At 38.8% G+C, this 23663-nt stretch overlaps 1 protein-coding gene across 1 annotated transcript in view; it reads left to right on the forward strand.

Moving 5' to 3' along the window:
* The window catches only part of CRISPLD1 (cysteine rich secretory protein LCCL domain containing 1), a 40395-nt gene extending 17162 nt beyond the window's left edge, over window positions 1–23233 (forward strand). The window contains exons 3-15 of the mRNA XM_042466339.1: window positions 3633–3751; window positions 3867–3999; window positions 5012–5127; window positions 7964–8064; window positions 9977–10132; window positions 10226–10286; window positions 10407–10473; window positions 11343–11473; window positions 13480–13523; window positions 13621–13693; window positions 14672–14747; window positions 21385–21515; window positions 23090–23233. Of these exons, the coding sequence (XP_042322273.1) occupies window positions 3633–3751; window positions 3867–3999; window positions 5012–5127; window positions 7964–8064; window positions 9977–10132; window positions 10226–10286; window positions 10407–10473; window positions 11343–11473; window positions 13480–13523; window positions 13621–13693; window positions 14672–14747; window positions 21385–21515; window positions 23090–23141 (1260 nt within the window). The 3' untranslated portion in view covers window positions 23142–23233. The remainder of the gene's footprint in view (window positions 1–3632; window positions 3752–3866; window positions 4000–5011; window positions 5128–7963; window positions 8065–9976; window positions 10133–10225; window positions 10287–10406; window positions 10474–11342; window positions 11474–13479; window positions 13524–13620; window positions 13694–14671; window positions 14748–21384; window positions 21516–23089) is intronic.
* Window positions 23234–23663: the final 430 nt, after the last annotated feature.

The following is a 23663-nucleotide window of genomic DNA, read 5'->3' on the forward strand; positions in this document are numbered from 1 at the left end:
AGAAGGAGGAGGGATCAAGGCTTCAAAGTCTTGCACATCACTTGAGTGAATCTTGCACCCCACCTGGTGGTCCCATCCCACTGTTTGAAAACCACTGGAATAAATGATAATAAATCTCTTAGATGTAATTGTGGAAATAATTGCCATAATGTCACGGATGTGTATATACACAGTGATGCATGTACGTTAATGGACTAGAATTGACATATGGACTATTGTTGTTGTTGTTTATTACAATTATTTATATCCCACCTTTCTCTTGATATAGGAACTCAAGGTGGTTAACAATGCAAAGTAAAACTATTACAAAAGCATTAAAATGTAGAGATAAAGTTTAAAAACAATTAAACAATTTAAAAAGTTAAAAATATTACACTTTAAAAAATAAACTGCATTAAAAAACTCTGTTACAAACCTTAAAATCTGAATTACACAGCATTTAAAAGCTCAACCCTCATTAGTCTGAAAAAGGCTGATAGGACAAGAATGTTTTTACCAGCTACCAAGAGGACAGCAGGGGTGGGGTCATCCTGGCCTCTCTAAGGAGAGAGTTCCAGAGCAGAGCCTGGGAGTTGCCACTGGGAAGGCCCAATCCCTTGTTACCATCGAATAAGCCTTAGAAGGTGGTGGGACAAATCAAGGACCTCTCCAGATGATTTCAGTGTTCTAATGGGCTCGTAGAGGAGGCTATGGTCCTGCAAATAACCTGGACCTAAGCCACATTGGTCTTTATTGGTCAAAACCATCACTCTGAATTGTGCCTGGATATGGACCAGCAGCCAATGGAGCTGTTGCAACAAAAGAGTTGTATGGTCCCTCTAGCAAGCTGCAGTTAACAACCTGGCTGCTGCTCTTTGAGCCAGGTGAAGTTTCTGAGCACTTTTCAAAGGCATCCCCATGTCTACAGTAATCCATATGGCGATGTAACCAAGGCATACCCACCATGGCCAGATCTGACTTTTTCAGGAATGGCACAGCAGGTGCACCAGTTTTAACTGTGCAAAAATGCTCCTGGTTACTGCTGAAACCTGGGCTTCCAGGATCAGAGCTGAATCCAGGAGGACCCTCAGACTGTGAACCTGAGTTTCCAGGAGCATAACCCCATCCAAGACAGGCTGAATCCCTATTGCTGTGTATCATCAGCAAACTTGTGGCACCTTACTCTAAAACTCCATACAACCTCCCCCATTCATGTAAATAGCATAGAAGACAACGCTCAACCTTGAGTGACCCCACAGGATTATGGCCAAGGAGTCAACCCCCAGTACCACCCTCTGAGAGTGTCCCTTTAAGAAGGAACACAACTACTGTAAAACATTACCTTCAAGTCCCATCCCAGAGAGGCAACTCAGAAGGGTACCGTGGCCCTTGGTATTGAAAACTACTGAGCCTACAGGAACACACTCCCTCTTTCCAGTTCCTGCACAAGTCATCCAACAAGGTGACCAAAGCTGTTTTTGTCTTATAACCTGGCCCGAAACTAGAATGACATGGATCTACATAATCCATTAAATGGCTGGATGAGGAAAAACAAACTCAAGCTGAATCCAGAGAAAACGGAAGTTACTTGCCATAGGTTCCTTAGGTCTGGGGAGGGAAATTTGTCCACCACTCCTTGATGGGATCACACTTCCCTTGAAGGATGAAGTTTGCAGTTTGGGAGTACTTCTGGATCCGTCTTTACATTTGTCATCTCAAGTGGATGCGATGGCCAGAAGTGCTTGGTACCAACTTCGGTTGATATGCCAACTGCGACCCTACCTCGACCAAAAGGATCTTGAAGCTGTAGTACACGTTCTGGTAATCTCTCGTCTTGATTTCTGCAATGTGCTCTACATGGGGCTACCCTTGTATCAAGTTCGGAAGCTTTAATTAGTGCAAAACGCGGCAGCCAGGCTGGTCACTAACTCTTCGAGATTTGACTATATAACACCTATCTTGAAAGTTCTACACTGGCTCCCAGTTAGCTTCCGGGCACAGTACAAGGTGTTGGTCATTACCTTTAAAGCCCTACATGGCATGGGTCCGGGTTACTTACGGGAACGCATTTCCCTATATAATCCGCCCCACACTCTTAGAACAAGTGGGAAGAATTTGTTGGAAATACCATCATCCAACATGTTTCTACTTCCCTGATGGCATTTAGTATAGTGGCCCCCAGACTTTGGAATGGACTTTCAGAAGAGACCCACCTTATTACATCTCTAGAAATCTTTAAGAAGGCGGTAAAGACAGAACTCTTTCGCCGTGCTTATCCTCCTGACCTATGAAGATCATTAGTATGGAACGAGTCCAGCTGACCCCCTGATTGATGGATGCTATTGTTTTTAGATTTGATTTTTTTAGGTTTTATGTTTTTATTTTATTGTGGTTTTAATGTTGTTGTAATTTTATCTTTGTGATTTTAACCTTGTTGTGATCCCGCTTTGATCCATGGGGAGAGGTGGGAAGATAGAAATAAAAATTATTATTATTATTATTATTATTATTAAATAGTTGCTGACGGATCTAGATAATCAGTCTCATCCGGGAATCCTTAGAGTTGACAAGCCACCACACACATTAGTTCTAGTGAGTTGTAGTGAGATCACTCATTCTGGATAAATATGCCTTTCAGTTTAGCAGGGACAGAGCATAAAACCTAATGTCTACAAATGTTATATTAACATAATTTTTGTGGCTTTTTCGGGCTATGTGGCCATGTTCTAGAAGAGTTTCTTGAAGTTTCGCCAGCATATGTGCTGGCATCTTCCTTGAAGATTGCCCGCTCAGAAAGAAACTCTTCTAGAACATGGCCACATAGCCCGAAAAAGCCACAAAAAACTATGGATGCCAGCCATGAAAGCCTTCGACTTCATGTTATATTAACAATTTAGATGTTTAATTGCCGGAATAGCTATCATGGTTCTGTTAAAACTAAGGATCTTTGGGAATCCAAAACTACAGGAAATAATATTTGAAGGACAGTCTAGGGTTTTTCATTCTTGTGTGTCACTTGTGCCTTTGTTTAAATGAAAGAGTGTTCCATACCGTAGTATGAGTCCTACTTCATTAGGGGGAAAATAGGATCAAGGAGTTTTACAACTATAAAAGGGGTGCTATATGCATAGATTCCCCAAGAACAGGCTGGGAAGTGAAGAGTCCCATAGCTGGAAAAAAGACAGGATATAAATAAAGATGACTGCTGCTGCTGCTGGTGATGGTGATGGTGATGGTGATGGTGATGGTGATGATGATGATGATGCATGGGCACACCTCATTGAGAAGGCACACTGGGTTTTCTTTTGCAATATCAGTCTTATCTAAGTTTGGGGAGGAATGTTCCTACTTCTAGTGTGTTCCCATTTCCCACAATATTTTTCTGGGAGTGCCATATTTTGACATTCCTGCTGTTTGTGATCCTGGATGGTATATATGGATTGACAGATTGTCCTGAAGCTGTCCTGAAGCAAACATCAGACTTAATTGCCACCTCCCCACTCAGACAGTATGAGAGAGGAACAGCAATTTTTCAAAAAATGTCAAAATGATTTCTGTTTTAGACAAGAAAATAAGAGCCTTTCATAAGCTTAAAATATATTAGAACAGGAATAAATGTTTGATTGTTTGTTTTTTGACTTCTCCCATTCCAGACATGGGATGTAGAGTTGGAAAGATCAGCACAATCCTGGGCGGAGACATGTCTTTGGGAACATGGTCCTGCAAGTCTTCTTCCCTCCATCGGACAGAACTTGGGAGCACATTGGGGAAGGTATATAGAAAATAATTTGAAAATATAATTGTTTAAAACACATGTAATTTGTCTTTATTGAAAATCAGAGCAGTTATTGACATGATTTTGGAATTCTTTTCACTTTTATTTGTAGATATAGACCACTAACATTTCATGTCCAAGCGTGGTATGATGAAGTGAGAGATTTTAGCTATCCTTATCCTCAAGAATGCAACCCTTACTGCCCCTATAGATGTTCTGGTCCCGTATGCACTCATTATACGCAGGTGGGTATGCACTTTTTAATAATTACTTTATGTGAATTAGTGTATTAGTTTGATACATATATTTTACAAAGATAGAAATGTGGTAACAACAACAATAACAATATCATAATCATCATCACCCCTTCTTTTTCACCTTTCCTCCTTTTTGGGAGGAAAGCAGCTTACAAGAAATGAACAAACACAGTTAAAAATTCACAAAATACAAAATTTAAAAAGAGATTGAACAATATAAAGAAACCCATGCTGGATCACATGGGCCATAATACTCCAGGAGAAGCCTGGAATATATTGGCCCCAAAGCTGCCCTGGCTTCCCTCCATTACCTTGGCCCCTCCGTTGTGGCACTGGGTGGCTGCTTGTATGTACATCCTCCTGTTCTGGGCACCATGGCCACTGGCATGAGTTGCTCACTCTGAGATAACAGGGTGCCCAGTGTTGATCTCATGCTCTGGTTTCACTTTGGTAACTTTGCCACATTCTGCTGGAGTGCAGGAGAGCTGTGATGGTGGCGAAAACATTGGTCTTTTTTCTGCCCTAAAAAAGGAGGAGAATTTTGCTGCTTCTTTTTGGGCCAGAAAAATGCCAGATTGGGGCCACAGTGTGCAGTTACCTCAGCCTTGTTCTGGCACTCAAAGGGGCAGCATCAATCTGCCCCTTTTGGTCCATCTGTACCAGCCTTTAATTTGGATCCAAAACAAATTTTATGCATGTTTTTTTCTTCTTCTTTTAGTGAATCTGTCTGATTATCTATATCAGTGGAATCCCATTAGAATCCACTTGTGATAGTCCCAGATGTGCTATCTACTGTCTATCAATTTCCCTGAAACAGTTACTGTTTTAGTTATATTACCTTTATATTATGCTGGCTCTCTATGGGTGCTGTTTCATTTGAACATTTTTTACATAAAGCAAGATTAGTTGTCACAACTTTTTTGTGCTTGTGTTTATTGTATTCACTTGTATTATTTGAATCAGATATTTAACTCCTGTCCCCAATCTTTTTGTCTTCTAGGTGGTATGGGCAACAAGTAGCAGAATAGGTTGTGCTGTTAACTTGTGCCATAACATGAATGTCTGGGGGCAGATATGGCCAAAAGCAATTTACCTGGTGTGCAATTATTCACCCAAGTAAGTATGTATACAGCAACTAAATGGATTCACTATATGGAGCATTTCTGCTCTAGTTCTGTTTGAAGTAGAGAAAGTCCAAAGGTTTAGTACTTCACAGACATTAGAAAAGTTACATTTTAAGTTTACAGTTCTAGAATCCCCCCACCAACATGGCCACTGGGAGTTATACTAAAAATGTAGTTTATCCAACATAAGGGGATCACTGTCTGTCTGTTATCTACTCCAAATTCTCCCTTGTCCCAAGCTACTGCAGTATATGAAGGTCTGAATGTGAGTTTTTGAATGGTAAGCATCCCCTCTCCTTGTCATCACTTTACTCCAGATTTTTCCTCTATAAACTAGTTCTCAATCTTTTTTTCTAAAAGCACTGGTATCTATAACATGAAGACCTCTGTGATTAATCACTGCCCAAGTACTGAGTTTCATGGAAATATTTTGCCTGCTAAATGGGAAGTGGTCACAAAGAACCTGCTCCCATAACAGTACCTGAATGATTTATGGATATTCATATTTACATAAGATCAGTCATTCCCACACTTGGGTTTGATAATGTTATTGAACTGGCCTGGTGGTGCAGTGGTTAAATGCCTGTACTGCAGCCACTCACTCAAAACCACAAAGTTGCGAGTTCAATACCAGCAAAAGGGCTCCAGCTTGACTCAGGCTTGCATCCTTCTGAGGTCACTAAGATGAGTATCCAGATTGTAGGGTGCAATTAGCTTACAGTTGTAAACTGCTTAGACACTGCTAGTTTGGTATGAAGCAGTATATAAATGAAGCTGTGTTTTCTGTTTTTTTTGGGGGGGGGGTTAGGTCTGCTGGGAGTTGTACTGCATTATCAGCTGGGAACTCAAATTTGGGAACCACTGTTTTAGAAAGTACAGTATAAGGCAATAAAAGTTTTAGAGAATGTTGTTGAAGAAAAGGCATTGTTTCTAGTAGAACTTTGGCACAGTGCAACACTAATACAGTCTGAATTTTGAGGGTTCCAACCTAAATGTCTTTTAGTCCAAAATCACAACATTCCAAGCATTCCTCACAATCTGCCAGCTCTATTTTTGAAGGTAATCTGCTCATTTTGAAACAGATTATTAGAGGAGATCTGATTGGCAGCAGTTCAACTGAATTATGGAGATCTTACGTGGTGTTAAATAAGGTTGCACTCAGCTGCATAAGTGCTTGGCTTTGGAACAGCTTTGGCAGAACAATCTTATATTTGTGTTGTGGTGGTAGGGAGAACATACTGGTTACATCAGTAGAATGCACACCATATTCTATAACCATGCAGGCCAAGAAGACAGAGGCAAATCTCACCACCCAAAGGTTTCTCAATTTGGGTTAAAAATGAAATGTGCTCCCAGAATCTATAAGAACACTGCCAGAATCCATTACTCAGACTACCTGTAGGAAACAGTGGTAGAAAGAGAGCAATGGGAGACAAAGAGCAACAGGAAACACCTGAAATCCAGGATCCTTGTAATTGGACACACAAGTATTTATGAGAAGCTTAGAGAGAAGTAGAAGAGAAGGAAAGAAAGAGCAGGGTTTCATTCAGTATTTGTGGTCCAGCCTTCCCATTGTAGAGGATGGGGAGACTTATATGTGAGTATAAATTCCCCTTGGACTTTGCAATGCAAGTGTATGTGTTTGGTGACGGTTTGTTCTGTTTCTTGTATCCAAGTTGTGATCCTGCACATAAAGAGAGGCAACAGTTACAATAGAGTGCCTCACCTTTGCTTACCCGAGTAGGAAATTGTGCTTTCCTTATTTTATTTCCCCAGCCTCAGTAACAAAACTCTCTTGGAGAGTTCTGCCAGTGCTCTGTCATAGGAATAGCATTCTGTTTTCATTCTTTGACTTCCTTCAAATCCTATAACAGGAGAGATTGGCTTAAAACAGGGGTAGGCAATCTTTTTGAGCCGGGGGCCGGGTTGCTGTCCCTCAGACAACTGGGGGGCCGAAGCCAAAAAATAAATAAGTAAATAATTTTTTAAAAAACTTAAATATATAAATAAACCAGGACAAATGTAGGACAAAATTTTCAAATGGAAGACACTTTTTTTAAAAAAATGGAGGACATGCGAAAAAAATTGCTGATTTTTTTAAAAAATGTTAATATAAATGCATGTTTCTGAGGCTTCTATAGACAATTGCACCCCAAAGGCCCCGGCGGCAATCGGCAGCAGGACCGGGCTGGGGCCAGTCCCAAGGCCTCCCCGGGCCGCATCCGGCCCACGGGCCGCAGGTTGCCTACCCCTGGCTTAAAACCCTGTTCCTCAGGAACAGATGTGGATGTTGTTAACTATTCATTATGCTCTTCTGTTTACAAAGTGTACTTACTGTGCATGTAAGTCTTTAAATGCAACCCTTTGCTAATTTATCAATTGCTCATGGCCTAGGTTGCAACCTACAATTCCTGCCACTCTTTTTAAAGGAGAAATACTAGTGCTCCCAAAAACAGTCCACATAAAAAGTACAGACACAGTGGATGGCAAAGCATTTTCTTTGGGCACTAGTGTAGTATAGTGGATTGAGCATTGGACTATGAATCTGGGGAGCAGGGTTCAAATCCCTGCTTGGCCATGGAAATCACTGGGTAACCTTCGGTAAGTGATATTCTCTCAGGCTTAGAGGATGGCAATGACAAATCCCCTCTGAAGAAAATTTCCAAGAATGCAACATGACCTTAGGGTTGCCATAAATCAGAAACAACTTGAAGGCACGGAACAACAACTAGATGTGTACTGATTAGGCCAGTTGTGACCCATTTCAGTTGTGTAAATCAGAATAGATGTTGTGAACCTATTTCACAAAATAGCATGTTTCTTCCTAGGGGTAATTGGTGGGGACATGCACCATATAAGCATGGCCGCCCATGTTCTGCATGTCCACCTAGTTTTGGAGGAGGCTGTAGAGAAAACCTTTGTTATAAAGGTATGTATTTTTAGTGCTATTGTGAATAATGTTTTTAAATACAATATTAAATAATTGTAGCAATCATCTCTACTTTTGCACTTTTTGCACTTTCGTTGGGAGTCTGACATTAAGGGGAATCCTTTGACTTAATGTGGGAGAGTATGTATTGAGCAAAGGCTTCTGCATATTTTTGAGCTGTGCAAGGAGGCTTCATTGAGAAGAAGGGCCTAACTAACAGAAGCTGTTATAATGTGTTAGGTCTTCTTTTTGTCTCACATGTCAGTAACTCCAATAGGCTGTGTTCTCTGGGTCAGAGTTCTTCTACTAATAGAAATGGAAATAACCCTGAAACAAAAGGTGACGGAGACTTGAAACACACAGGCCAAAACGAGCCAGTTCTGGCCACTTTGGGTGTGTGACATGCAGATGACACATACTCCTGGAGTGGCCAGAACCTCTGTGAAGCCATACAGAGGCTGCAAGACCCACCCCAAAAAGAAGCAGTAACAATCTCTCCTGCCAGTGGCCAGTTTGGGACCTCAATTGGGGCCCAGTCGTGACTGGAGCAGTCAGAGGCTGCTCCTAACTGCTCGTCTGCTTTAGCCCTTGGTTTCGCTTATCACATCCGCACTTAAAAATGTCAAAAAAGTTTGTTTACAGATGCATAGTTACACCGCAAATCACAGGTAGCCAGCCACTGTGATTCTTCTTTCTGAATACAGTCATTATTCCCAGATTGCATGCCTCAAAAGAATTTAATAATCTCCCATTGTTTAAACAGATGTATATGTTGGCTTTTGGGGGTGGAGTTTAAATTCACAATGGTTGGTATTACTGTTATTACAAGGCATCTAGTATTAACTTTTTAAAGCAGGGCTAGCAAAGTGTATCCCTCTGGATTTTGTTGGACTACAATTCCCAGTGACCCTAGCTAGCAAAGAGGAATGATGGGAGTTGCAGTCCAACAGTATCTGGCTACACATTGTCTACCTGTGTTTTGTGTTGTAACTATGCATTTTTGGAAGAATGTCTTCGGCTGCACCAGCACTGGAGAAATAATCCAGTTTGACACCACTTTAACTGTCATGGTTCAATGCTGTAGAATTCTGAAAATTATAATTTGTTTTTGACACCACAGCTCTTTGACAGAGAAGGCTAAATTGCTTCCAAAATACAGTTCCCAGAATTCCATAGCATTGATCCATAGCAGTTAAAATGGTATCAAAATGGATTATTTCTGCAGTATGGATGCAGCCTTACTGATCTCAATCAGACATTGATTGAGGTAAATGGGTATAGGATTGTGACCTTAAAGTACCATTGATTTCAGTGGGATAGGTTTGTACAAAATAGAATCTAGAAGTGCTTAAGACAGGGGTAGGCAATCTTTTTGAGCCGGGGGCCGGGTTGCTGTCCCTCAGACAACTGGGGGGCCGAACCCAAAAAATAAATAATTAATTTTTTTTTAAAAAAAATAAATATATAAATAAACCAGGACAAATGTAGGACAAAATTTTCAAATGGAAGACACTTTTTTTTTTTAAAAAAAATAGAGGACATGTGAAAAAATTTGCTGATTTTTTAAAAAATGTTAATATAAATGCATGTTTCTGAGGCTTCTATAGACAATTGCCCCCCAAAGGCCCCGGCGGCAATCGGCGGCAGGACTGGGCTGGGGCCGGTCCCAAGGCCTCGCCGGGCCACATCCGGCCCGTGGGCCGCAGGTTGCCTACCCCTGGCTTAAGACCTCAGTGCTATAAACTCCTGAGAGAAAACTCTAGAGAAATGTGTCTGGGGTTGCTTTGTAAGATTCCCCTTCATTAGTGATTAGTAAAGACACATCTGAAATTTTCACCACTTACACTTTTAAGTTATTCAGTGTGGCCTGCTACAGCAGAATAGTATTTCTTTCTTTCATTTGCTTTGACAGAGGGTTCAGAAAGAGTTTATTCTCCAGAGATGGAAACCAATGAGATTGAACGACAGCAGCCACATGTGCAGGAGACATCACAAAATCGATTAAGGTCTCATTTGTCTTCCTCTGATGACAGTGAAAGAAATGATGTCATCAGCAAACAACAAATGTGTAAGGAAATTCTATTTTTAACAGGCTTAACATTTTAATTGGATCTCAAAACACACAGAAAGACTGCAATAATGTTGACTGCTTTTCCCTCAGCTCAAATTGTTTCATGTGAAGTGCGACTGAGGGACCAATGCAAAGGAACAACTTGTAATAGGTAGGATGAATGTGACAGTTTATCAATAACCCATGAAACTAACTACATCTTTTTTTGTTAAGAAAGCCCATTTTCCTATCATCCTTTTAAAAGCTTTTTCTGTTTTGATTTTCTTTTTAGGTATGAATGTCCTGCTGGCTGTTTGGACAGTAATGCCAAAGTTGTGGGAAGTGTTCATTATGACATGGTAAAGATATAATTCAGTATAAACTTAATTGATTTCATTTTTAAGCTAGGATAGTCAACTCATATATATTATAGTTGACAAAACATTATATGGAGCAAAATATGCTTAAACATAAGATAAAAAGAAAAAATTCTGAAGAGAGAAATATCTGGCAATAAAAATGTGATTAATCAGAATCTGAGCTCGCTTAGCTTTTCTGATTTCTGTCTTGAAACTAATTCTAATTTGTATTCATATCAGATTATGAGTCCTCTCACTTTCATAGAGAATCTCATATTTTCTAAATGCACTATAGAACCAGATTTTTAAAAGTTAATGCACTTTCCCCCAATAGATTTAAACATGATTCTATGGATTTTTCATACGTATTCACGTTTTTCAACATATTATGCTAAACTGTGCATTGATTGAACACATATTTAAGATAGAAAGATCAGACTGAATACTCATAAATGTACAGATTTTCAGTCACCAATTGCATTGAGGTGAGTGTTCAGTTAAGGGGAGCTGCAAAGTGGATAAGCTGTGGTCAAAAATAGATGGGAACAAATTTCTATCCAATCTCTTATCTTGAAAAAAATATCTGACTTAACAAAATGGGCCCATTCAGGATTGTAGACCTGAGTTTACACCTCAGGTGGAATATAATTCACAAACATAGTCAGAGTAATATGTATTTCTGACAGTATCACCTAGCTCCCCTCTGTCAGACTGAAATTAATGGCGGCTAAGTTATAGTTACATTCTAGGACAGTAGATTTAACAGTCAGTATTTTCTTTAAAAAACCAAATTTCCTACTTTTTAGAAATATAATGGAGAAATATTTTAAAAGGTATTGATTTCTGTGTTTTTTCTTTTTCTTTCATAGCAATCAAGCATTTGCCGAGCTGCAATACATTATGGAATCCTTGACAATGATGGTGGCTGGGTTGATGTTACCAGACAAGGAAGAAAACACTATTTTATTAAGTCCTATAGAAATGGAGTACAGTCAATTGGGTGAGTACAAAGATGGCCATTGTATCGGGATACTAGAGTACCAGGTTTATAAAATTTCAGACTATTTTAGTAACACAAAGTAAATAATTGTAAAATAAATTAGTCAAAATCCATTAAAATGTTATGGTAAATATTGATTGCAGGCTAATGACTAAAGGCCTGTGTAGTCTGATTGAGGCCACCATAAAACAAACTACAACATGGGTTATTGGAAAGTAAATGCCCCAAATTTATTGTTAACAGCTGCATAGTTTGGCTTGGCATAAAGCAAAGATCCAGAGTCTGATACTGAAAGACCCCAGACATTCACCTTTTGCAGGATTCCTAATCCAGAACAGGAATCAGCCAATGAGAAAGCCACTCAGACACACAACTATTGTGTGGTTTTCTGCCATCCAATGGTGAGGGAGGTTCACCTATGGTGAGCTTTGCCTCTAAGCCTCCTCCCCTGCAGTCCCCTAACAGGACACCTTGAACTGATAGATACTTGGCTATCAGGCCCAACTGTTGTGGCACCTGGATCTTGCACCATGCCATAATGCCTCAAAGTTGTGGCAGAGGAATAAACACACTGATAACCTATGAGCATGCATTAACAAGGAAAGAAATCCATTGAATGTCCATGACAACCCTCAGCAAGCTAGGAACAGAGGGTGGAATGGATACTGAAACCAGAGTGCCTAGCTGAGCAGAGAGCTCCTTTTTATATACTGCTCAGGTAGACCTGAGGGAAAACTGCTTCCCTCAAGTTGGGTGCCTAAGCAGCACCTCTCCTGCACACTGATTGGTTGCTCCCTCCTGGATATATGAAAAATGCAAATGATCCTGGGAAGGGGAAGCTGGACCACGTGGAGAAGATGGCAGCTCCCTGCTGTCCTCACTGCAGCCATAGCCATCAAAATCCCCCCCCCAGGTAAGTGTGGAGGGCTCCTTTATGTATTTTGTTTTGAATGATAATATAATAGCTATGAAATTTGGGTTTCATTCAAGAGATTACACTAGAATCATGTCAGTCTTTCCAAGATCCACATAGCTCCCTTTTCATTTACCTTCTGTATGTTTACATTTCGTGGTATTCTCAAAGTAGAATCCCCTCTACTTTCAGCTCTCAGCAAAATGACCTCTGAGTCTCTCCTTGTCATTTCACCTTCCTTTTCTTTTTTCCCCTAGGATCTTTCCCTTTCCATCCACAGCCATGAACTCTTTCTGTTCCATTTTCTTATTTCTTCCCTCTTTATAAAATGCACATTCTCTTTCTCTTTCTTCTCCTTTGCTTCTGATATTTTCTTCTTCTTTTTTCTGCTTCCCAACATAACAAACATTACATGACCCTGTGGGTGGGAGAAGACAGGGAAGATTAGCCAGCTAGCCAGTGCTGGATGAGCCCTCTTGATCAGCTGTCCACTGTCTCCCTCCAACTGGCACATGGCTGTAGCTGTGCAGGTGGAAAGGGGCAGTGGAGCCAAGAGGAGGATCACCCATCATGTGCCATGATAGCGAGCAACAGGCAAGCCTCCTCACTTGGCAAGCCTCCTCACTCCCCTGTCCCTCCTATCCACATAGGCACTACCTTGCCATGCAGGTGGGAGAAAGTTGGGAGCATAAGCAACCAAAGCTCTTATAGTACTGGCTCTGATAGCTAGCAGCAGACATACTTTGCTGGCCTTTCCCTTCGCTCCAGCTGCCATCTGCCATTTGTGATATAAGAATGAAATGTTGAAATCATAGATATTCCATATTCCTATGATTTGAAAATCAGTTTTGAAAAGCAAAGACAAAAGCACAAAAGAGTCAATATGAACAGTAGCTTAGAAATTTATTTACAGCTGTTCCTGTTGTCATTTCTTGTTTTAAATAACTGTTCATATCACAATACCACTTTGAATTATGTTATTATTTTACTGTTTTATGGCCTTATTGTACATCACCATCATCATGATATGCCATTATTGTGTTGCTTGTGGAAAGCAAAACAACAATTAATACTATTGCTATTTGTATTGCAGCAAGTACCAGTCTGCTAATTCCTTCACAGTCTCTAAAGTAACAGGTGCGCATTTATTTATATGATATAATTCTACTAGTTTATTTGTTTGTCATTTAATTACATATTTTTGTGTAATTTTTATTTTTGTTTTAAATTGCAGTACAAGCAATCACTTGTGAAACAACTGTTGAACAATTATGTCCATTTTACAAGCCAGCCACACATTGCCCAAGGTAAACAAGCCAATTAATAATATAATTTATATTCTGCCTTTTTCCAGAGGAATCAAGGCGGATTACAACAGAAACAATAATAAAATAATTAACAATATTACACATAAAGTAAAAATACAAATATAAGCAATAGTCACATTATACTGTCCGCATACAACCCCCACCATTACATAATAATAAAACACAATAACAGTTACAATAGTTAAACCATTAGAACAATTTAAACAAAGAAAATGAAATAGGACAGCTAAGGGCGGACATGGCTATGCTTCTTTATCATCCTCCTCTCACCCAGTCACCACCCAGATGAAGTATCTTCCCTCTGAGTCCCACGTAAAATAAGGGAGAAAGCAGCCTCCTGACTGTTCTGCCACCACTATCTCTGGCCCAGGTGGAAGAATGGCTCAGCATCCTTGGAACTAGCAGCCAGATGTTAAAGGCTCCTCTGTGCCCTTTCAGCTGTGCTGGAGAGTTGTAGACTGGCAAGGCAGCCGTTAAAGGCTCATCTGCATCCATTCAGCTTTGCTGGAGAGTTGTAGACCAGCAAGGCAGCTTTTAAAGGCTCCTCTGCCTATTGTGTCCTCATCTCAGTGAAAAAGGAGCCTACAGACATTTCCCCCATCCAGGGATGTAGCCAAGGGGTGTGTGTCTTGGGGTCCGGACCCCCCCCCTTCCATTAGAAAAACGAATGGTGTGTGCTGCTGCACCGCCGCACCCAAGCCCCATTATAATGGTGGCCCTTAGTCTGGACCCCCCCCCTTCCTAAAATCCTGGCTACGTCCCTGCCCCACCTATCCTCACCCTCAAAATCTGCTGTGGTAGCTTCAGCGATTGTCTTGAAAAGATTTGGCAGAGGTGAAGAGGCAGGGAGAGGAAAAAGTGATGTGATATTTTACTTATAATCCTTTTTATTTTGTGGATTTATTTTTATTTTTATATCTGAAAATGTTTTTGTTTTCTTCTTTCCTATGATTTAAGGGTCTATTGTCCTCACAACTGCATGCAGGCAAATCCACACTATGCACGAGTAATTGGAACACAAATTTATTCTGATGTAAGTAAGAGTACACATTATTATTATTATTATTATTATTATTATTATTTTCTTATATCCCACCTTTCTCCCAATACAGGGACTCAAGCTGGTGAGTACTGAGAGTATTCCTGGCCCCAGTAACAGCACTCAATGATTCTGAGCAAGTTTAGAAAACTTACAGTACAACAACATCATTATGGTATGTTGAATATCATATTATGGTGAAATGGGGAGAGAGCACAAGATGTAGATTTCATTTTCACCAGAGCATCACTGGCTATAAATTTTTGCTTTAGATAGGTGGATGTGGGTAGGCATCTCATTTTTTTGCTGAAGAATTAATGTTGAATGCTTTTGGTAAGCTTATATTTCTTAATAAATCGCCCTATTTTGAGTTTCCATCTTTAAAGATAGCCCCATTTTGCTGGAGCTCCATAAGGAAGCAGGACAAAACTTTGTAGCTACAATGAGGCTCTGGTGAAAATGGAATCTACATCTTGGGCTCTCTCTCCATTCCACCATAATATAATATTCACCATATCATAATGATGTTGTACTGTAAGTCTTCTAACCTTGCTCGAAATCATTGAGCACTGTTACTGGGGCCAAGAATACTCTCAATATGGCCTGTGTTTATACAAGGTGAACATTAAATATAAGTGGGTATACTTGAATAGGGAGAAAAGCCTGCCTGTGGATATCACTTTCATTAGCATTTTCTTTGTATGCATAATATCTGCTTTTGAGCTAAATATCAGTGTCTAATATTTTCCACCCCTACATAACCAACATATATGTGGTCAGGCTGGGTGATTGCTGAAGCAAATTCTTGGGAAAGTTACTTTGTGCCCATTTTCCATGTCTGCTTCCACTATTTTTCTGTTGCTTAATTTTTCCTTGAAGAAATGATGTATGGAAGTTGGCAACTTGTAGGGAATTCTAGGACTTTAATAGCAGTTCTTCATAGGAAAGAAACCCTGTCAAGGATTACAGTGCACCTTTCCATGCATTCTCAAACTGACCCAATGTTAAGGATGTCAGTCTTTACTTATTTTGTTTATGGGTGCAAGAAACAAATATATGAAAGGCTATGTGCTGAAATAAACTTTTATACATTTTTCATAATCTTCTCACATTTTAGGACCTTTGAAATATTTCATAAAACTTCTTTCTGTAAAACTTTGCTCTTTCTGCAAAATTCAAAAGAACAAAAAACAATGTCATCTGCATTGCTTTTTGGACTACCTTTCCCCCCTTCAAAACAAGTTCCAGAAATTGAAAAATCTCCTGGCAATTGCATTCTCTTGAAGGTTGTCTTGATGTATTGTACAAGGATGACATCCCTGATAAAAGTATGCTTTTTGCCATTGAGACATATGGATATGTCAAATGAATAGTATAAGTAAACTAGAATTCCTGTTATCAGAATTCAAACAGAATGTTCACTTGCACAAATTCCTCCACCATCTGTAACATATCAGCATTCTCTGTATGGTCATAGATATGGGTGGATCTAGGGTGCTTTTTAAAATTGTGTTTTACTGATATATACATGTACATATTAATAAAATACTGCAAAATTCAATTTTTTGTGATTGCACATATGGATATATCTGGATACTTTATGGTAGTGTTTTACTAAAATAGCATGTGCATCAGTAGCACCACCTGGCCAGCTGAAGCAACAGAAGCCTGCAGAAAATTGGCTGTTCTGTTGTTCTAGAATTTATCTTAGAAGTTATACTTCAAATGGATTGAAAGCATGGACCCAGACAAAGGGGCAAAGCAGCTTGGAGCAGCCTCTGGCTGCTCCAGCCCTGATTGTCCCAGGACCACAGAGACCAAATGTTTTGGTACTGAAGCTGGCCACTGTTGCAGTCCTAAATGGGCTGCTGGAAAGGAGTGGCTTTTTGCTGTTCCTTTTCTGGCTGGTTTCGGGATGCCTTGGGCGGCCTGAGAGTAGCTTTCAGCTGCATTGGAGGCATGTGTCATCTGCATGCCATGCCCCTGAAATGGCCGAAAGCTGCACTTTTTGGTCCATCTGTTTTGGGCCAGAGACACGCAGCAAAATAGTAAAGGAAGAGGGGAAGGAAGCTGTGGTAGTTTCCTAGATCTCCCTCAAGCCTGCCTCTGAACAATTAAATGCAACTCTAACAGTACTGAGGCCTTTTTGATGTTTGTTTTTTCCCCCTCACAGCACATATTTACACAAAGATCCATGTGGATAATACTATCAATATCAATACATGATAAAAGTTTTTCAATATGTTTTCAGGTAGGAGTCAGTAAACAGAGGAAATACAGGTACCAGGCATTTTTGGTTCCCAGGAACCAGCAATAGGCTACACCAGACAGGTGAAAACTAAGGAGTGCTTGAACAGTTTGGGATGATAAACTGATTTCTTGAAATATTCTAATATGATATCTGGCCTAGATCAATTTGCCTGATAAATCTGAGTAGTGACAATAATGGAGGTACAGGTATCTACAGATTAGAAAAATATTTCTTGTTATTTACACATACAGATCTATATAGTCAGTTGATACAGTATGTTATGAATTTCAGGATAGGCTCTGCTTGTTACCTGCTTAGGAAACCTGGTAGGCAAACAAGTCATATAGTAGTTTCTCAGCCTGATAGTTTATAAAGCCATTCAAGGTTTTCAAGTGACTATATATTTTGTCATATTTAAATTTTATTACTCATTTTTAAGTTCATGCACTTGATTTTGCTGTTTACCTTTTGTATCCCCTCCCCCATTTTAATTATCCAGTAAAGTATTAAAGAGTCTGTTTTCCTTTTTTGTATTACTTAATGAAGAATGAAATTATAAAATACAGAATACTGTCCTGATAAGGTCTTCAGACAGATCTACATACACATGTGCTAATATGTGATTTTAATGTATATTTTAAGATGTTTTTATTGTTTTGTATACTGTATTCTGCTCTGTATGTGTTATCATGTTGTACACCGCCCTGATTGAAAGAAGGGCGGTATATAAATAAAGCATTTATTTATTTATTTATTTATTTATTTATTTATTATACAGATAAAACAGAATTGAACAGAATCCAGTAGGGTATTTCCAATGACATAACAATTCCCTTGTCTACTATGCATTGTGTAGTGCTGCTGTGATATTGGATTTAGACATTTGTTTATTGCATAGTTTGTTTTGATGTTTGAAAAAGCTGTGGTTCTAAGCCATTTCAAACACTTTGAGGTCACAAGAATGTGGCATGGAAACCAGTCAAATAAGCTAGACGTGTTTCTTGCCAACTTCTTTTTTCTACAGCTCATTTTTTTGGTTTTTGTCATCACTTGTTAGTTAATGAATAACTGTAGAAATATTGGCTTCTTAAGAAATTTGAGCAGTGCCTTTTTACAATGTGTGTGCCTGTGGCTGAAGTAGTCTACTACTATATGGGCTGACACCAGCTGTACTGTTACATGCCAACAGAAGATCATGTTACAGTTTAGATTATATGTTTCTAAATATATGAAAGCTGGTTGGTGATCTTGTGGTACAGGACAAGAAAAATGATTAAGAACAACACGTGATGTGAATACTAATGGAAACAAATATTATCTGTACAGAGGAATGCTTAAAAGAGCCTTTAAAATGTGTGTAACATGCCTTTGCAGGCTAATAGTATGCTGTAGTAGATATTTGACATTTTGCTGAGTAGCAAAAGAAGGAAAATGATTAAGCAGCTTGGTATTCAGATTCTTTGACCTGTTAAATACTGGTACATGCCAAAGCACAACCATGAAGCAAGGTGTTTTAACACTGCATGAAATGTTTGGCTTGCTTTGAAAATACATAAGGCTATTTTACATATACCATATCTCAGTAACCTTATCAGCTCAAAGTTGTGTGTCAGACTTTAAGAAGAAATTGTTCCTTTACGAGTGATGCCATTTATTTTTTGCAGTAAACAGTGTTTATATGCAGCTTATAAATGATGCAGCATCTTTCAGGGTCAACAAAGTATGCATACTTGGGCTTTATTTGTTTGTGCATTGCATTTATTTATAGATATAAATATATTTATTATAAGTGCATTATCCCTTCCCCCAATTAATGTGAATAACCCCAACTCAAGATATATAAGATACAACATGCTTTTTATGGTGGTCTCACTACAGATTACAACTTGGACAACATCAGTAGGGGTTTTTTGTCCTCACTTTACTATATCACAGTAGTGGTGAATCTATGGCACGCGTGCCAGAGGTGGCACTCAGGGCCTTCTCTATGGACATATGTGCTGTCGCCCTAGCACAGAGTGTGCCAGAGTTAGTTACTAGAAAGCCAGAGGGACGTGGCACTTTGCAATAAATAAGTGGGATCTGGATTGCAGTTTGGGCACTTGGTCTGTAAAAGGTTCACCATCACTGCTATAAAATAAAGGCCTGTTCTACACAAGCCTTTGCCACACCCCCAATACGTCCTAGGGGTTGGCTGAGGATGCAGCGTCCAATCAGGCCTCACCCCTAGGACGTACTGGGTATGTCAAAATGGCGGCACCCTATACAGATGGGCGCTGCCATTTTGACGTTGTGGACACTTAGCATCCGCACATCGTGGCACGGTTATGATGCTGCAAGTGCGCCATTGGCGCCTTGCAACGTCATAACCGCGCCACAAAAAGAACCTGCATTTTGCGGGTTCTTTTTGCTGCACCAGGGAATCGCACGGTTTGTCCGCTGTGGTTCCCTGGCACAGCAAACATGGGCGCCGGCAGAGCGCCCTTTTTGGGTGCTCTGTAAAGCACCAAAGATAGAAAGAGCTCAAAATAAAATTACAGTGGATCCTTGTTATACGCTGGGGTTTGGTTCCAAGATCCCCCATGTATAACAAAATCCGTGTATGCTCAAGTCCCATTAATTATAATGACATAGCAAAATGGTGTCCCTAATAAAAAATGGAACATGAAGGTAAATTTATACTTTTTTGGAACATTTTCAAACCGTGTATGCTTGAATCCATGTATAAAAAATCCGTGTATAAGAAGGACCGACTGTAGTTTCTAAAAGGAAAAATGCACTCGAGATTAAACACTTATGTTTTTTCCAAATTGACTTGAAATAAAATAGAAGTTCCTTAAAAACGGAAACATTTATTTGCTATTTTAGAGTGCGTATTAATGGTTTGTGGGCTGAATATGAAGGTGGTGCTCATGATATTGAAGAAAAATGGAACACCCATCTCATTAAACATATTTAAATTCTGTTGAAATTGCATTATTTATAACTAAAATGTCCCCTGAATTTCACTGGAATCCCAAGTTTGTCTCTGTTTAGCAAAAGTTAATCACTTTTCAATCCCTTATGGATTACAAAGCAAGAGATCAAAACTTACATAACCTTGTATCAGTTACAACATTCATATTGAGAAATTGCTAATTAAAGGAGGGGAAAAAGTTGAATTTTATTTGCTCTTGTGTGCCTTCATGTTATTTCAGACTTATGATAACCCTAACTTGAATGTTGGCAAAATTTGTTCAGAAGAAGTTTGCCTTAGCCTTTCTCTGAGGCTGAGACAGTGTGACTTTCCTAAGGTCACTCAGTGGGTTTCCATGATTGAGTAGGGATTTAAAATCTGGTTTTCAGAACGATAGTCCAGTGCTGAAAGCACAACAACATGCTGGCTGTGTATATTTTGTACATCAAAATAATCTAAAATTCTAAAGGATTCTGACTACTGAGTTGGTACACACTGCCAGTGACATCACTAGAGTTGGTTACACCTGATATGGTAATTCATTGTGTCACCCCCACCCTCCAGTTGACCTCTTCCCATACCACATGCAGAATACTTAGTAATGTTTTTTGTATTCATAAATCATAATTCCCATATATCAATGAATGTAATGGCAATAGTTGTGACATAAACAGCTAGCAAAATTAAAATTATACCTTTAAATTACAGTATCATATGCACAGCCTGAAATTTATTTACATGTACATAATTTTATATGGTTAAAGTGAAAATTTTGTAAGTTATGTCGTTTTTAAGAACATTAAAAAATTAAAAAATATTTTTAAAAATCTTTTAAAAAATTAAATTTAAAAACCCACTGAGGTTTCTTCTTTCTCCTCCCACTGTGCCTCGCTCCACTCACGCCATCTATTTGGATTTTTAAAGGGACACAGGTGAACACCATAGCCTGCTTCTGCCAAAATGCAGATTTTTTGGGGGGGGGAGCATTGGGGTTATTCCCCCACTTTGGGTGTCAAGTAGTGTGGCTTGAACCCACTGCATCCCCTTCACACTGCTAGATTATCTTGATTCCTCCAGCAAGCAGGAATGGTTAAAAAGACTGAGGATGCTCCATAGGTGGCTGCTTGATCATGATGCGTGAATAAGGAACCCTGGTTTGTCCCTCTCCTGACAAGGCAGAATCATAAGCAAAATTCAAAATCATGGCTTATATCTGGGGAAAGACAAACTGTACTTCCTTGTTCATGTGTTCATTATAACCAAACATAGGTGGAAGTGCCATAATTTGTTTAGCTATTTGCATTGGCAGAGGACATCAAGCAAGTGTGATCTGGCTTCTTGTAAGGCACCAGTGCAGCCAATAATTACAGAAATCAAGCCAATGCAGATCTTCAATTTTAAAAATCCAATTTTTAATTTTTCAGATATCTAGCATCTGTCGGACAGCTGTACATGCTGGGGTAATTCGCAATGAAGGGGGCTTTGTTGATATCATGCCAGTGGATAAAAGAAGAATGTACATTGCTTCATTTCAAAATGGCATTTTTTCAGAAAGGTATAAAGTACACGTTTAAAGAAATGTATTTACTATCTATCTGCATACACCTGTCATTCTTTGTATTCCTACATTTCATTTTGAAGTAATTCAGTCATTATGTCATGACAATTAAGCAGTCTGTTGCATAACAGTAGGTGGTGCCAGGAAGAGATGCCGTAGTATGAGAACTGACTGTCTCCTTTAACCTAAAATCATAACTCTAAGAGTTGCTTATGAATAAAAACAACTCTTTTGTTTATTGATTCTGTAACAGTGTAGTGGTAGCTAATGAGAGAATTTCATTATTTTTTATTACAGATTTCAAACTGAATTTCTCAGTTTGTCAGATAAACTAGATAAAGTAGGGATGTTCACAAACAAACAGATTTGGTCTGGGTCCTGAGGCAACATTTTGGAAAGTAGCCTACTTCAGCTGAGACTGATTTGAAGCAGACTGCTTTGAGCTAGATTTCAAATTTGATCTGAGAATCAGAAATTCAAATATTCATGCCTAGTGTTGAATATAACTTGAAATCCAATAATTGGCTGTAACTATTTTCCCTTTATCAGAATTGAATAAAATTTGCAGAAATAAAAGCTGCTTAGCAGGGGATTATGCCTGCCAAATTGTAGACAGATGGGTGCTGAGAGTTTTATGCTGTAATCTCCTTTAAAATTTGTTTTTTTTTTTTTAAATTGAACTACCTGTTAATTTTTAATTTCTGAGACGAATTGGGAGATGTTTGCAACCTTAATGCCAAAACACACTGTAGAAATAATCTAATTTGAGACCACTTTAACTGCCCTGACTCAATGCTAGAGAATTCTGGGAAATGTAGTTTTGTGAGACATTTCGTCTTCTCTGTCAGAGGGCTCTGATGCCACACCAAACTATTCCCAGAATTCCCTAGCATTGAACTAGGGCAATTACAGCAGCCTCGAACTGGATTATTTCTGTAGTGTGTCTTGGCCCTTAGTTACCTCTTCCAAAGGAATTAAAGCTGCCATGTTACAGAGGAATAGGTGTATATATTTAAGAGGTATTTTTATCTTGATTTTGTAATTATACAAAAAATGATACAATAATTTAACTAAACAAAAAGTAGAAATTAAATAGTAGGGAAATAATAGTAGGGAAACTATAAAATAAACAAAAGCTTGGCGGTCAGTGAGTAATAATTTGTTTCTTCCCAAAATTTTCTGAAGCAAAAAGGGTTTTATCTAATATATTTGTAAAGATTTAACGAGATTAGAATAAGATATACCTTCCTAGACAAATAATTACAGAATCATGGTGCTACTACTGAAAAGATCATGTTCCACATAACTATGCATCTCATCTCATAGGGGAGCCAGAACATGGAAACATTACCCTTTTGGATGACAAATCCAATGATACCTGGCCAGCATAGGGGACTCATGGCATTGTCATAAAAAGTAACTTTTCTAAGGTCTGGAGAGAAAACAGAACAGGATATTCTAAGTATGTACTGTAAGTCAGTGCAAGATTAAAACAAGAGTGCATGGTAGTGTTGGAATTTTATAAAGTAACAGCATATATGAACAATATTCTATTTTATTTCCTTTTGCAGTTTACAGAATCCGCCAGGAAGTAAAGCATTCAGAGTGTTTGCTGTGGTTTAAAGGCTACCATAAAACTTATAAAAACAATATCAAAAGACAGTGTTTGGAAGAAGAGAAATAAAATTCCATTTCATCCACTTCCTGGAGTTTGTATAAAGGTGTAATATTGCTGTACAGAAGATATTTACTATTTCCTGATTGAAAAAGTGTTTAACTTCATGTAAATCTTAATGGGAGGAGTAATCTATAAAATTAAACATGGGAAAACACATATAAGAAACTACAATAGTAAATAACATGTTTTGAATCCTGTGTTAAATACGTATTGCTATATTTTCTTAGCATTTTTCTATGCAGTTCAAAGTTCACAAATGTTTCACAGTTTAAAAAATCTGAATATAGTATCATGATGATATTTATATACGCCACTAATATTAAATATAAAGGTATTTGTATGCTAGAACATCAAGCCCCTATATATAGATTTTTCCTGTGGTTTAAATTTGGGAAACAAAACTGATGCCCTGAAGCAAGCAGTGGCAGATATTACCATAGAAATATCAGCATGGAACCCCCCCCCCC

This window comes from Sceloporus undulatus, chromosome 4 (genome assembly GCF_019175285.1).
Source record: "Sceloporus undulatus isolate JIND9_A2432 ecotype Alabama chromosome 4, SceUnd_v1.1, whole genome shotgun sequence".
Classification (NCBI taxonomy): Eukaryota; Metazoa; Chordata; class Lepidosauria; order Squamata; family Phrynosomatidae; genus Sceloporus; species Sceloporus undulatus.